The following is a 14,678-nucleotide window of genomic DNA, read 5'->3' as shown; positions in this document are numbered from 1 at the left end:
GACATACCCTACCATCCTCTCACTACCCACCTACAGACACACACACACAACCATACCGTGGCACGTTCAGGGGTTGGTGGCCTACCGTGTCTCCACAGGGAACGAGGACGGAGAGTGGGACGGGAGTGACAGTAACTCAGTGTAAAACAGGGATGGTGGTGCTGGTGGTGGTTGTGGGGGTGGTAGTGATGGTGGTTATGGAGGTGTGGGCGAGGTTCGGAGAAATTAGAGATGGTAGTGATAGAGGTGTGCGTGTGTGGATATGTGTGTGTGTGTGTGTGTGAAGCCGGCACGTGCCGTCCACGGTGTAGTTAGCACAGATGTGTAGGTCGGGAAGGGTTGGGAGTAGAACGATATTGCTGGCACGGGGGACGTGGTGTGGTCATGAGAGCGGAGGCCGTGGGTCACGGGGGACGTGGTGTGGTCATGAGAGCGGAGGCCGTGGGTCACGTGGGACGTGGTGTGGTCATGAGAGCGGAGGCCGTGGGTCATGGCGGCGTAGTGTGGGCCGAGGCGGAGGTATGGATACCCTGATGCAGGCGCGGCAGCGACATCATGGACTTGGGAGCCGTGTGGAGGGCGCGGGGACTGTGTGGTGGGCGTGAGAGACCGTGTGACGGGCGCGGGGACCGAGTGTTGGGTGTGGGGACTGTGTGGTGGGCTTGAGAGACCGTGTGACGGGCGCGGGGACGGAGTGTTGGGTGTGGGGACTGTGTGGTGGGCGTGAGAGACCGTGTGACGGGCGCGGGGACCATGTGTAGGTATGGGAGGCCGTGTGACGGGCGCAGGGACCGTGTGGTGGTGGTGGTGGTGGGGTGAGGGAGGGAGGCGTCCGTGTCGTGGGCGTGCGGGTACGTACCAGGTTATCATCATCAGCGTCCTGTATCTTTCCCTCCCCCGTGCTATCTGGCCGCTATCTCTGCCCCGCCAGGCTCTCAAGTACCTCTGATACTACTGCCTCCCCTACACCTGCCGCCTCCCTTACTGCCTCCCCTACACCTGCTGCCTCCCACTTACCTTACACCTGACTTTCAACTATGGCACATCCGTCATTCGTTTGCCCTATACCTGCAGTGAACCTGTCCCACCCTAAGGCTACCCATACCTGCCTCACATATATGCATGTTCCTCCATCTACGCAAGAACAACCCTATACCTGGCTCTAAGTGTTCCGCGCCTGCCTGGCATCTGCCCAACACCTACGCAGTCTAGCATGCTCTATAAAGGATATGAATTGGAGAAAAGTGGTATACGGGGGGTGACGTGCTGTTATTGGACTGAATCATGACATGTGAAACAGTCGGGGAAAATCAAGGAAGGGTCTGTGGGGACTGGTTGTGGATAGGGGGTGTCTGTGATTTCGGTGCATTACGCATGACAGCAAGAGAATGGATGTGGGTGAATGAGTCTTTCTTCCCCTGTTTCTGGCGCTATCTCGTTAACGCGGGAAACGACGAACAAGTATGGAAAAATGTGACATTTTCTTTCAAAGGCGTCCCATTTATCACTGTGTTCAGCTGGTCTTATGACATTACCTTATGGTCTGTCTTAATTCCCCCCGTCTGCTATTAATATGGGCGTCACAGTACAAAATCACAAACCACTTCTGATACATGGGACACGTTCCGTCCATATCTCATCCTGAGCAACAAGTTCGATCCACAAGTTCTCTTAAAACCATTTACCGCAATTTCTCACTCAATCAGTAAATCCTTTTGGACGATTTTAATGCCTCAGAAAAACACGAACGCAAACTTAGCTTATATGTATTACTAATTTCCTTTTTTTTTATTTGTGTGTGTGTGTGTGTGTGTGTGTGTGTGTGTGTGTGTGTGTTGGATCTTATCTTTTATCCTCCCAGTTGTTTATCCTGGACGAGAGCCATCTTTGTCCCCGCGTAGATAACACCTGCCCACATTTGGGGCGGCTCTTCCTGGCCTTCCTTGGCCTCCTCCTCTGGTAACATCCATTACGGAGGTGCACGTAATTATGAAGGACCCAACCCAACTTCACACGTAATCATGAAGGACCCAACTCCTGCGTCCAGCCCACTTACGCCTCTCTTCTGCATGACCGCTATGTTCCATCGGTTCTCCCCCGTATTTTGACGCCATTTTCAAAGACAGCAATGCTGAGTGTTTTTTTTTTTTGTTTTTGTTCTTTTCTTACCATCCGGTTATTTGCTTTGAACACAAAAGCTCTCATTACTTTATCTTGCCATCCATATATGGCGTTCACCCTTAAATGTGAGCTCTCTCTCTCTCTCTCTCTCTCTCTCTCTCTCTCTCTCTCTCTCTCTCTCTCTCTCTCTCCTCACACAGGGTTCCGTGTGTTCATAATTTCCCCATCTATAAACATTGTGTGTACGCCTGAGAGCATCCTTTCCCAGTAGGGCAGAGAGAAAGAGAGAGAGAGAGAGAGAGAGAGAGAGAGAGAGAGAGAGAGAGAGAGAGAGAGAGAGAGAGAGAGCTTTACTTGTACATAAGGCGGAGCGTCATGTTATCAGCGAGCATATTCCTGCTCTTTTGTGCGTCTTTCTTTCGTTTCTTTCTTTGGAAGAAGAAAGCACTCGCCATACTTGCCTGCCTCACACCTTGTATACCTTAATGATCTAATCACCATCGTACCAACACATATGTGTCCTGTGCGTCACATGCTACATCTGGTAATTCATATACTACATACGTGTCCTATACACTACATCTTACACATGATAACCAACACATTGCAGTATACATATGTATACTTTACACTACACCCTTCATATGATAGATACCGTGTGGGAATTCAAAAGCTCACCCTACGTAACACACACCCTGTATATATGGTGAACACCGCACTATACACGACACATGCTCTTTGCATTACGCCCTACACACTACACCCTACGCACTACATTCTGCATACCCAAGACTACACCCTACACACCTCCCTACACCCTACACACTACTCACCCAGCATCTTGGAGAGGTCAGCGTTGTGCAGGTCGGGGTTCTCGTCGGCCAGTTTCTTGCGTTCCACTTTGGCCCAGACCATGAAGGCGTTCATGGGCCGTCTGATGCGTTGCTCACGACGGGCCTTGTCGCTGGCCCCGCGGGGCGCCCCTCCGGCCTCCCAGCGGGCCCCGCCGCCCCCGCCGGGGTAGGGCTCCATCCCCCGCGGGTGGTGATGGTGCTGCTGGTGCTGCTGATGGTGGGCCATCAGCGGCGACGGGTGCATCCCGCCATAGACCAGGGCGTGTCCACCATGGTGGCCGGAGCGGAGCGGGCCGCCGCTGCCGTGGTAGTGCTGGAAGAGCGGCCCAGCCAGACCCCCGCCAGGGTAGGAGCCCGTCATGAACCCCGCGTGGGGGGAGTAGTGAGCTACTCCCCCCTCGGGAAGATGGGCGGCCATGGACGTGGGCGTGACATTGTCGTTGTAGTCGAGATGGGCGTGGTTAGGGGAGGAGGCCGCGTGGCCCACCGTCGGCAACCCGAACCCGCTGACCGCACACTCGCCTGAGGGAGGAGATGAAGAAGGAGGTGGTTCACTATTAGAGAATGGTGGGTCCTCATACCTGCCTCAGTTACACCGGCAACCCCTCACACCTACCTCACTTATTACCTGTACCTCTCATATCTCCATCCCTCACACCCGCACCCCTCATAACTGCGTCACTCGTACCTGTATCCTTGCACATCTGCCTCACTCAAACCTTCCCCACTCACACCTGTACTCCTCACCCCTACCTCAATCATATCTGTACCTTTCACACCTGCTGTTCTTAATCTATCGCGCTTCACAAATACACACCTCACATCTGCCTCTCTCGTATGAGAACATCACACAACTGCCTTATCAACGTCTGTGTCTCTCACATCTAATATCTTTACCCCTACACCTGCCTCTCTCATACCAGCCTTACCTTACACCCGTTTTCTCATACCAGCCTCCTTCAAACGTGCCCACCAAACATCTGCCCACACCTGCCATTCTTCCTCGTCATACTGACATCATTATTAATCAACTTACATGTGAAATAACGTTAAATATAATCTCCGCGAAAATCAGGTAATTTACCCTCTATTTTCCCCCCCTCAACATTTTAACAACGGACTAAGCTAACAACAGATAGGCAGTCTCAGCCAAGCAACAAGGCGAGTACAAACTGCATATCAGGATTCAGAACTCTGGAATAGAGAGACAAATACTTATGGACAAACAAAAGAATCTCTCGTCAAGAAAATCAAATTCCTTCAGCAATGGATTAAAAAAAAGTAGCATCGGAAACTGGAGTCGAAAGCTAAGGAATTTATTCTTCACAGTTTCGACAACGTCTCCTCCAGGAGCAATAACGATATATGATTCTCCTGAAGACGACGCTGTCGGAATTCGATGGAAAGAATGAGTTCCCTGGCTTGTGTTTCCAGTTTCCGTCGGCCACCTTACGCATCACGTACAGTCACGAGAGAGTCTGAGCACGCGAAGCCAAGAAGTGGAGTCACACGTCATCCCAGCACATGCTTCAGTCGTGTGGACATTACTTGTTATATCGCACCGATGCGGGCAGTGGGTGAGGTGAGCGATCTGACACGTAGAAAGAGTGACTGGGAGGGTTAGATTCCCCAAGGCTGCACGGGTGAGAGTTATCGGTGAACCATAGTTTAGAATACACACTTGTAAAATCGAGTCGACTGTGGCTTTGCTGTCACTTGTGGAGGCTGGGAAAGACGAGATTCCCGTCAAGATGAGATTATGGACGAACACTTCAAGGTAAACCACTCTTAGAAACAGCCAGACTTATGCGGAAGAACGCGAACAAAAAAAAAAAAAATGTAAAATATCAAGAACAGACGTGACAGGATTTGAGCAACTCTACAGAGGACCACCAAGGATGGAGGAGCCTCGTGAGGAGCCATACATGGACCACCAAGGATGGAGGAGCCTCGTGAGGAGCCATACATGGACCACCAAGGATGGAGGAGCCTCGTGAGGAGCCATACATGGACCACCAAGGATGGAGGAGCCTCGTGAGGAGCCATACATGGACCACCAAGGATGGAGGAGCCTCGTGAGGAGCCATACATGGACCACCAAGGATGGAGGAGCCTCGTGAAGAGCCATACATGGACCACCAAGGATGGAGGAGCCTCGTGAGGAGCCATACATGGACCACCAAGTAATGAGGTGCCCGGAGGACAGCTGTGAACGACAGAGGCGATACCATCTTGGTCGAGTATGGCGGGAGGTGAAGATAAGAATACCCACGATTCCCTTAATTACTCAGACGTGGCTTTCAACGAGCTCTCCATCCCTCCCCTCCTTGCTCTCGCCTGAATTCACATCTTTATTTTTTGTCGTTAGAGAAATCTTAATTCTGCCTCACTCCTCCACACATACACACACACACACACACACACACACACACACACACACACACACACACAAGGGAAAAGACTGTGTTTAGTAATTTCATTTCCAAATATCGTAAGTGACGATGTTCAGTTGTCTTAGGGACGGGGGGGAAAAATATCTCGTTTCATAGAATATAAAACGGGAAGCTATAACCCTCCGCTTTCCTTCTGGTATCAGGTGAAAAAAAAACACAGAGATTCTTTGACAATTAAATGAACAAGGGATACATACGGGTGTTGACAGACTTGTCATAACTGGGATGTAAGTGGAACGAGGTCAGCGGTAAGGCTAGCCAAGGCTAGGCACTCAGGAGAATCAGGTTCAGTCCACGGACAGCACATAGCCCCCTGTATACCACATTGTCCCCATTCACTCTATCCCGTGCGTTCCTCCGACTCTGACACATATACATACCTTCCGTCAACTCTCTCCTCACTCTGTCTCTCCATATGACCAAACCATACATCCAATCATGTGGCAGATTACGAGCGTCTGACACCGCCAAGAAACCTAACTGCCAATTTGCACCAGTGGTGGCATTTGACCACCGCCTCCCGCCCTGACACCAGAGAGACTTTGGGTGACAACCACTCATGATCCAACTGTGAGTCCACCTAGAGGAAGAATGACATTCGCACCACTGAAGCTGCAGCGAGGCAGGACCTCAAGTTTTCCCCCTCTACCACTTTGGGTCTGGGGTTCCTCTTCGCACACCCCCTCGACAGATAAGAAGCCATGATAATCTACCCTGGGCTCTTGAAGCGTCACACTTGCTTGTGATGTCACGTTCCCTCACCGTGCATAAGCATCAGGCTTCAGAAGTATGAGGAAAAAATTCTTGCCAAACTCCTCACTGGACGGGGCACTAAAGGACCCAGCTCTGCAGTGCCCATCTAGAAGGTATGCAAGGGCTTAAAGTCCTGTCAGCCTTTGTAATATATTCCAGGTGGCTTCTTGAACGTGAATGAAATTACGTGTTTACCTGGTTCCAAACTTAAGTACGATGGTGTAACTTCCTCTACCCAACATGACCCATCTGACATGAGGAGAGATTCACTCACTACATGTAAGATTTCTGGATATCATTGTTGCATGACTCCCACTGCCAGTGGTCTCTCCTTGATACGTTCAATGATCTCATCTTTGACTCCCCTGGCAGCAGCCTCTATCGACCCACCCCCACCCTCCGAGTTCCTATCACTGGTGCTGGCCTCAGCGTCTGCAATAAGCACGTTCAATCAAGTAAACCTGATCCTCCTCCTCCTCCTCCTCCCTTTCCCTCACCCAGGACAGATGATAAACTGATCTCCACGTAGGGAACCATAACCGACACCAGCTTGCCTCTTGATATACTTGCCGCTTGTGCTAATCGGCCTAGAATCCTTTCGTTTACTGATCCACGTCATCCAACTCTCTTACACCTGGACCTACTCATCCATTTGGACATCTATTTCCACCAGTTAATAGGCTCCAATCCTGTGCAATGCCGTGTAATAAATGTACCTGTAGTGCGAAATCTTATCTCTTAAAAGTATACTGTCGCCGACCCTCCTAAAATTCCCCGCATCAGACGTCGCATCTCCGTCCTCTGATCCTTTCATGACCTCCCTGTCGAAGGATTTGGCGAGCGGTATGCTGGCGACGCTCCCGCAGATGTTGACTCCTTCTTACCCGACTTAGTTGCTTACATCGGGGAATTCCAAGTGGCGATTGCTGCGTGCAGCGAACACACCACCAGATGAAGGGAAGGTAGCTTATTTGAACACCTGGGCTGGCGACGGATGAATGGAACAAAGATCTTGAGGTTAGGTTCAGAATGCCTGGAGCTGCCAGCCATCATTCAAGGTCCCCTTCTGGTGATGAAAGCTTTTCGGTAATGAGGGGAGATGAAGAGTCGACTCCGCAGTGATCGTTAGTATCGCTTTACATGAGGCATCACCGCCCACACCCATGAGACTCGAGTATGGAAGGCAATATGACAAGACCTAAGACTACAAGCGTTCCCTCCTGCTCTAATATCTTTCCTTACCTTACCCTATTCTAACCTAGCATTTATCTTTCCTATCCCATACCATCTATTCCACCCTTAACCTGCTAGCTATCTAATCTTCCCCTTACCCTGCTTGCCATCCCTTCCCCTATCCTACCTCTTATCCCTTCTGACCCTGCCATCCTTCCCTTCTGTCCTGCTTTTTATCTGTCCTACCCTGTTTTCCATCCTTATCCTGTCATTTATCTTACCTACCCACCCGAGCATTCTCTTTACCCTGCTCTTCACTTGTCTTGTTACCTTATTACTTACATTCTCATTTACCCACTTACGTTATCACTCATCCTTCTCTCCTGTCACTCGTTATTTCTACCTTGCCACTCACTTACTCACTCATCCATCCTACCCTGCCACCCATCTTTCCTACCCTGCCATTCATCCATTCTACCCTGTCGTCTACCCTTTCAATCATGTCTTCCATCCCTCTTATCCATTAGTTTATCCATCCAATCATCTATTCTTCCTTTCCTGCATTTCCTCATCACTTACTCTTCTGCCATTTAAACTATCCATCGACATATCGTCTAACCCTGCCATCTATTATCCTTCCTACACTACCATGTATGTATCTACCCTACCATATATCATCTCTACCCTACCAGGCCCACCATCTACTTACCCATACTAACCTCACTCATCCATTACTTCCTCCTCCTTCTTGTCCCTCCATCATCTTCGGATAGCATTTTCTCTTTTACTATCGTCCATCTGGTGTGCCACTCACACGCCCTCTCTCACAGCCCAAGACTCTCCTGTCGTTCATCCAGCCTCTCATACCTTCCATCTATCTATCATCCCTCTGCCCTTAACCCTGCTTTTGTACCATCATCTATCTATCTATCCCACTTTACACACCGTCCTATTCGCCCACACAAACCATCTATCCGTCATTCTAGTCAGCAAGACCATTCATTCATCTATCCCTCCACTTCAGGAGGCGGGCGTACGAGCCACACCTCACCTCATCACCCCCACCCTTACTCCCTATTTCCCGCCATGTCTCCTCCCTCAGTGTCACCGTCGCTGCCTGAAGTCCAAGGCCCCCGGTCTGGCCCGCCGAGCGTGGCGTCCCTGCTGGCGAGCGCTGGGGGATATTGATGGCTCCGTAATGAGAGGGAACAGGGACAAATGTATCGGGCGGGCTGGAGGCACCCCCGCGGAGCAACTCGCCGTCAGGGCCAACCAGCCGTGAGAGAGAGAGAGAGAGAGAGAGAGAGAGAGAGAGAGAGAGAGAGAGAGAGAGAGAGACGGGGGAGGGGGGGGGGTAACTCTGAGGAGAGATGGTCTCGCCTCGCACAGACATCTTGCCTCCCTCCACCCGACGCTTCTGCCCGACCTGTTGTGTATTTGGTGTTTGTCCTCTACTCTCTCTCTCTCTCTCTCTCTCTCTCTCTCTCTCTCTCTGGGGAGACAGCTAGACGTCTGCGGGGTCCCACTACAGTTATGAAATCTTTCGTGCGCAAGTTCAGGGATCATTCAGGGGTGCTGTTCAAGAAGGCCAGTAAGAAGGATGTACGTCACCTCTATATATCCTCTTTTTCTTTTCTTTTTTTTCCCCTTATACATACTATTGGGTTACAGGGTCATAGCGGGAGGCACGACAGCTCTCGGAGGTTCGCGCGAACAGTAGGTGATGTGGAGGGGGGAAAAAAAGAAAGATTAATCAAAAATAGGAGATTTACGAACTTGGGAGTCAGCCAGCCATCATAGGAGAAGGTCTTGCTATTCAAGAACGTGTTGTCGCATCCTCTCTCTCTCTCTCTCTCTCTCTCTCTCTCTCTCTCTCTCTCTCTCTCTCTCTCTCTCTCTCTCTCTCTCTCTCTCTCTCTCTTTTGCTGTTTGAACCAGACCCGTCACTCACCAAGGAACCCGAAAAACAGTTTTTTTTTTTTTTCTCTTAGCAACGTATCATAAAAGGAGAGGAATAAAAATAGAAACTTTTTTTTTCACATATAGATGCTATTAACTTCTTTTCCTTCGAAGATGTGTTTCATGGGGGGGGGGGGGGGAATAAATATATAGAGGGACGAACTTCAAGAAAAGAAAAAAACCCCGTGGCTTCATTTTGTGGGGTGGGGGACAACTCCTGGTCTTACAAACACCCATATCCGTGTCCGTGTTAACCCATGGCCACGGACTTGTATACCGGCGGTGTTGTGCAGCCTCACATTACATGGGGAGGCACGAGGCAGCGCTTGGGGGGAGGAGGAGGAGAGAGAGAGAGAGAGGGGGAGGGTGTCCAGATCGGGGTATGTGTAGTGTCCTGGGCCAAGTGGCTGTCATAAGTGGTGTGGCCGGCGTCGCCCCACACACACACACACACACCACAGGTATGCCACAGCAGACCTGATCCTCCTGTAGGCTGGGCAGTGATTAATGCCCACTTTAGTCAGGAGAGAGTGTTCCTGGAACGTGGCTCTAGCTGTTACGTGTTCCTGAAACCTGAGTCTTGGGAAGACATGGTTTTACGTGTTACTGAAGCCTGGATCGAGGTAGAGAACAGGGTGTTACGCGTTATCGAAACCTGGCTCTGACGAAGACAAGGTGTTACATGTTATCGAACCGTGGCTCTCTGACGATGTCGTGGCGTTACTGGAACCTGGTTTCGGCCACCAAGAGCCTTCTACTACGCCACCTTCCAGGTGATACGTCCTCCTCTACCCAGGTGCCTCCAGCAGCGAACCATGTGACCCGGTGAATGTCGTGTGGTGATGGGCAGGAGTGACTCTGGCTGGAGGTCACACACACACACACACACACACACACACACACACACACACACACACACATATATATATATATATATATATATATATATATATATATATATATATATGCGATGGCCGACATAAAAAGAGCCTTCACACAAAGAGCGAGACAGTTACATAAACACAAACACGCAAATTCGTGTAGGGACGCATGGATCGCACGAATTAGAGAGGTTCGTTGTACACACTTTTAGCACCGGTAAGATCGTAAGACCAACATAAACTCTCTCTCTCTCTCTCTCTCTCTCTCTCTCTCTCTCTCTCTCTCTCTCTCTCTCTCTCTCTCTCTCTCTCTCTCTCTCTATCTCACAAATGCGTATTCAAAAGAAAAAGAAACGGCGCTACATTTAGACACGACAAACAGGGAGTGGGAAACGTGATGCACTGAATAAGGCACGAGTTAACACCTGTACACACGATAAATATGACACGTACAAATGAGTCAAATGACAACCTCAAAATATTATACTGATAATATAGTCCACAGCTGAGCCATATCTTCAGCAACACCTCTCTCTCTCTCTCTCTCTCTCTCTCTCTCTCTCTCTATATATATATATATATATATATATATATATATATATATATATATATATATATATATATATTATCCCTGGGGATAGGGGATTAAGAATACTTCCCACGTATTCCCTGCGTGTCGTAGAAGGCGACTAGAAGGGGAGGGAGCGGGGGGCTGGAAATCCTCCCCTCTCGTTTTTTTTTATTAATTTTCCAAAAGAAGGAACAGAGGGGGCCAGGTGAGGATATTCCAAATAAGGCCCAGTCCTCTGTTCTTAACGCTACCTCGCTAACGCGGGAAATGGCGAATAGTTTAAAAGAAAATATATATTATATATACATATATATATATATATATATATATATATATATATATATATATATATATATATATATATATATATATATATATATCAATTTATTCTTTTTCCATACTTTATCGGCGTTTCACGGGTTAGCGAGGTAGCGCCAGTTATCATGTGTAATATACACGGAAATCATTACTCCCTATCCATAATCCAGGCCACACAGACCTTTCCACCGTTTATCCCGGCCCTTTCACATACCCAGTTCAGTCCATTAACGGCACGTCGACCTCTGTATGCCACATCATATATATATGTATATATATATATATATATATATATATATATATATATATATATATATATATATATATATATATATATATAGAGAGAGAGAGAGAGAGAGAGAGAGAGAGTGAGAGTGCGCCTACGAACGCACTTTCACAGAACACACAATACCCTCCAATATAACCAGGACTCGAACCCAGGACCTTTTGCGTGATACTCAGGAACGCTAACTGCGATCAAAGCCGAGCAGTTAGTGTAGCATTCCCGACTACCACGCAAAGGTATGGCCGTCAAGAACAGACGACTGAGAGCCTTACAGGGAGAAAAATCCCCACCGAGTCCTCTTCTCTTTTCCTCCTTTTGGAAAGTAAAACACGAAGGGAGGGTTTCCACCCCCCAGCTCCCACCCGACTTAGTCGCCTTCTACAACACGCATGGACGAACACACACACACACACACACACACACACACATACACACAGACACACACACACACACACACACACACACACACAATGAATAAGGGTAGCAAGTATGAATTATGTACATGTCTTTGTATGTATATATACGTATACGTTGAAATGTATAGGTATGTATATGTGCGTGTGTGGACGTGTATGTATATACATTTGTACGTGGGTGGGTTGGGCCATTCTTTCGTCTGTTTCCTTGAGCTACCTCGCTAATGTGGGAGACAGCGACAAAGTATAAAAAAAAAAAAAAAAAATATATATATATATATATATATATATATATATATATATATATATACACACACACACACATATATATATATATATATATATATATATATATATATATATATATATATATCCCTGGGGATAGGGGAGAAAGAATACTTCCCACGTATTCCCTGCGTGTCGTAGAAGGCGACTAAAAGGGGAGGGAGCGGGGGGCTGGAAATCCTCCCCTCTCACTTTTTTTTTTTTTTTTTTTTAATTTTCCAAAAGAGGGAACAGAGAAGGGGCCCAGGTGAGGATATTCCCTCAAGGGCCTAGTCCTCTGTTCTCAACGCTACCTCGCTAATGCGGGAAATGGCGAATAGTATGAAAGAAAGAAAAAGATATATATATATATATATATATATATATATATATATATATATATATATATATATATATATATATATATATATACACTTTCATACATGTAGTTAGGTGTTACAAGACTTCGCCTTCTCGTCAAAGATCTTTTCACTCTTAAGCTGCAGGAGCCTTTTTAGAAGAGGTCCAGGGTAACACCAGGACTCCCCCAATAGAAATCAGTCCTCATTGTCATCCGATATAAACAAAAATTACCTGTAAGTATACTTGAAAAACAAATGCGCAGACACATGTACGATGGAGACTTCAATGCCACCTCACACTAAAGAAGCGAATCCAAACGCTGTTTCACACCCAATGAAGGAGGCTGGAAGGGCGCTTTTATAGTGACTGTTTACAACTTATATTTATACTTTATAGTCCACTACCACTGTTAATTTAACCATCACTACTTATGATTAATATTATGTCTACAGCTACTACTACTTTTACAACGGTATGAGGATGATAAGGATAATGTAATAATTAATGATAATGATAATAATAATAATAATGATAATAATTATAATAATAACATTAAAAATAATTTTGCGTATCTGCGCGAAAAAGTTACATTGCCAGTAGAATGTCATATAAAGCCTAAGCTGGACCTCTGAGGTGTAGTAATGATGACCTTAGTAACATAACAGCACAGCAGCAGAATAGGGCTAAATGGCAAGAGGTGAACGAGCTCGTAAGAACGATCATAGTGACGCTGGAGACCAGGATGTAAACGAAGGTGAAGGTGTAGTGATGATGAATTGTGACCTGGTTCCTATATTGATCTAAGGCCAGCCTTCCGCCGACCAGGAAAGATAACAATAGTAATGATAATGATAATGATGATGATGATAACGATAATTATACTAACAGAGATGAAGAGGAGGATATAATACTAACAATAAAGATGATAATGATAATAACAATTGATCTTGCTTCTTGTATCGTTAATATCGTTGTCATGTTCATCGTAGGATCTTCACTATCAGCGATTACAATTATTAGTTACGTTCATACGGTAATCATCATAGGATCTCTCCATTAACCACTTAACTCCTTTAAAGTTGTTGAAAATGATCGTGAAAATATCGAGATAAGATGGTACATAATCATATTCATTCATCGTGGATATTGAGCCATATAGTTTGTCGTTAGATATTCTTATATCCAAATATTTGCACTGTCGATATTCTTATATCCAAATATTTGCACTGTCGATATTCTTGTATCCAAATATTTGCACTGTCGATATTCTTATATCCAAATATTTGCACTGTCGGTATTCTTATATCCAAATATTTGCACTGTCGATATTCTTATATCCAAATATTTGCACTGTCGATATTCTTATATCCAAATATTTGCACTGTCGATATTCTTATATCCAAATATTTGCACTGTCGATATTCTTATATCCAAATATTTGCACTGTCGATATTCTTATATCCAAATATTTGCACTGTCGATATTCTTATATCCAAGTATTTGCACTGTCGATATTCTTATATACAAATACTTGCGCTGTCGATATTCTTATATCCAAATATTTGCAGTCGATATTCTTATATCCAAATATTTGCACTGTCGATATTCTTATATCCAAATATTTGCACTGTCGATATTCTTATATCCAAGTATTTGCACTGTCGATATTCTTATATCCAAATATTCGCGCTGCCGAGTTTCTTCTCCTGGGACTTGACTTGATACGATGCACCAGCAGGTAATGATCATCTGTGTCAAGGGTTCTAACACCACAATATATAGAGAGGATAGGAAGTGTACTTAGATCAATACTTGCAAGAGTGGAAGAGATTCTGAATGTTTTAAAGTCTCGGTAACTTCTATCGAAGTGGTTTCCAATCCATTCTTCTCTTGAGAATCTTGATCTTATGGGTTATATAATGATCAATGACCTTTTCATTACGAAAGATGCATCTCTCCTGTGAACAATTACCGGTCCGTGTTTAGCGTCTTATGATAATCACAAGAAATGATCAACACACTTGTTAAGTCTGACAGTTCGTAATCTGGTCCGTTTCCTGGCGCTACCTCGCTGGCGTAGGGGGCGGCGATGCTGTTTCCTATTAGGGTGGGGTGGTGTCGGGAATGGATGAAGGTGAGGAAGTAAGAATATTCAAACGTATATATATATTTATTTATTATACTTTGTCGCTGTCTCCCGCGTTTGCGAGGTAGCGCAATATATATATATATATATATATATATATATATATATATATATATATAT

General features: G+C 46.3%; 2 protein-coding genes across 2 annotated transcripts in view; one reads left to right on the top strand and one right to left on the bottom strand.

Moving 5' to 3' along the window:
* Positions 1 to 14,678, top strand: part of LOC139766586 (1-acyl-sn-glycerol-3-phosphate acyltransferase alpha-like) — a 126,588-nt gene that overhangs the window by 61,832 nt on the left and 50,078 nt on the right. The gene's annotated exons all lie outside the window — the stretch shown is intronic.
* Positions 1 to 14,678, bottom strand: part of LOC139766583 (uncharacterized) — a 69,062-nt gene that overhangs the window by 45,359 nt on the left and 9,025 nt on the right. Inside the window, exon 2 of the mRNA XM_071695433.1 lies at positions 2,955 to 3,497. Coding sequence (XP_071551534.1) covers positions 2,955 to 3,497 — 543 coding nt within the window. The remainder of the gene's footprint in view (positions 1 to 2,954; positions 3,498 to 14,678) is intronic.

Source organism: Panulirus ornatus, chromosome 58 (assembly GCF_036320965.1).
Source record: "Panulirus ornatus isolate Po-2019 chromosome 58, ASM3632096v1, whole genome shotgun sequence".
Classification (NCBI taxonomy): Eukaryota; Metazoa; Arthropoda; class Malacostraca; order Decapoda; family Palinuridae; genus Panulirus; species Panulirus ornatus.
Note: the sequence above shows the minus strand (reverse complement) of the source record. Positions and strands in the feature narration are given on the sequence as shown.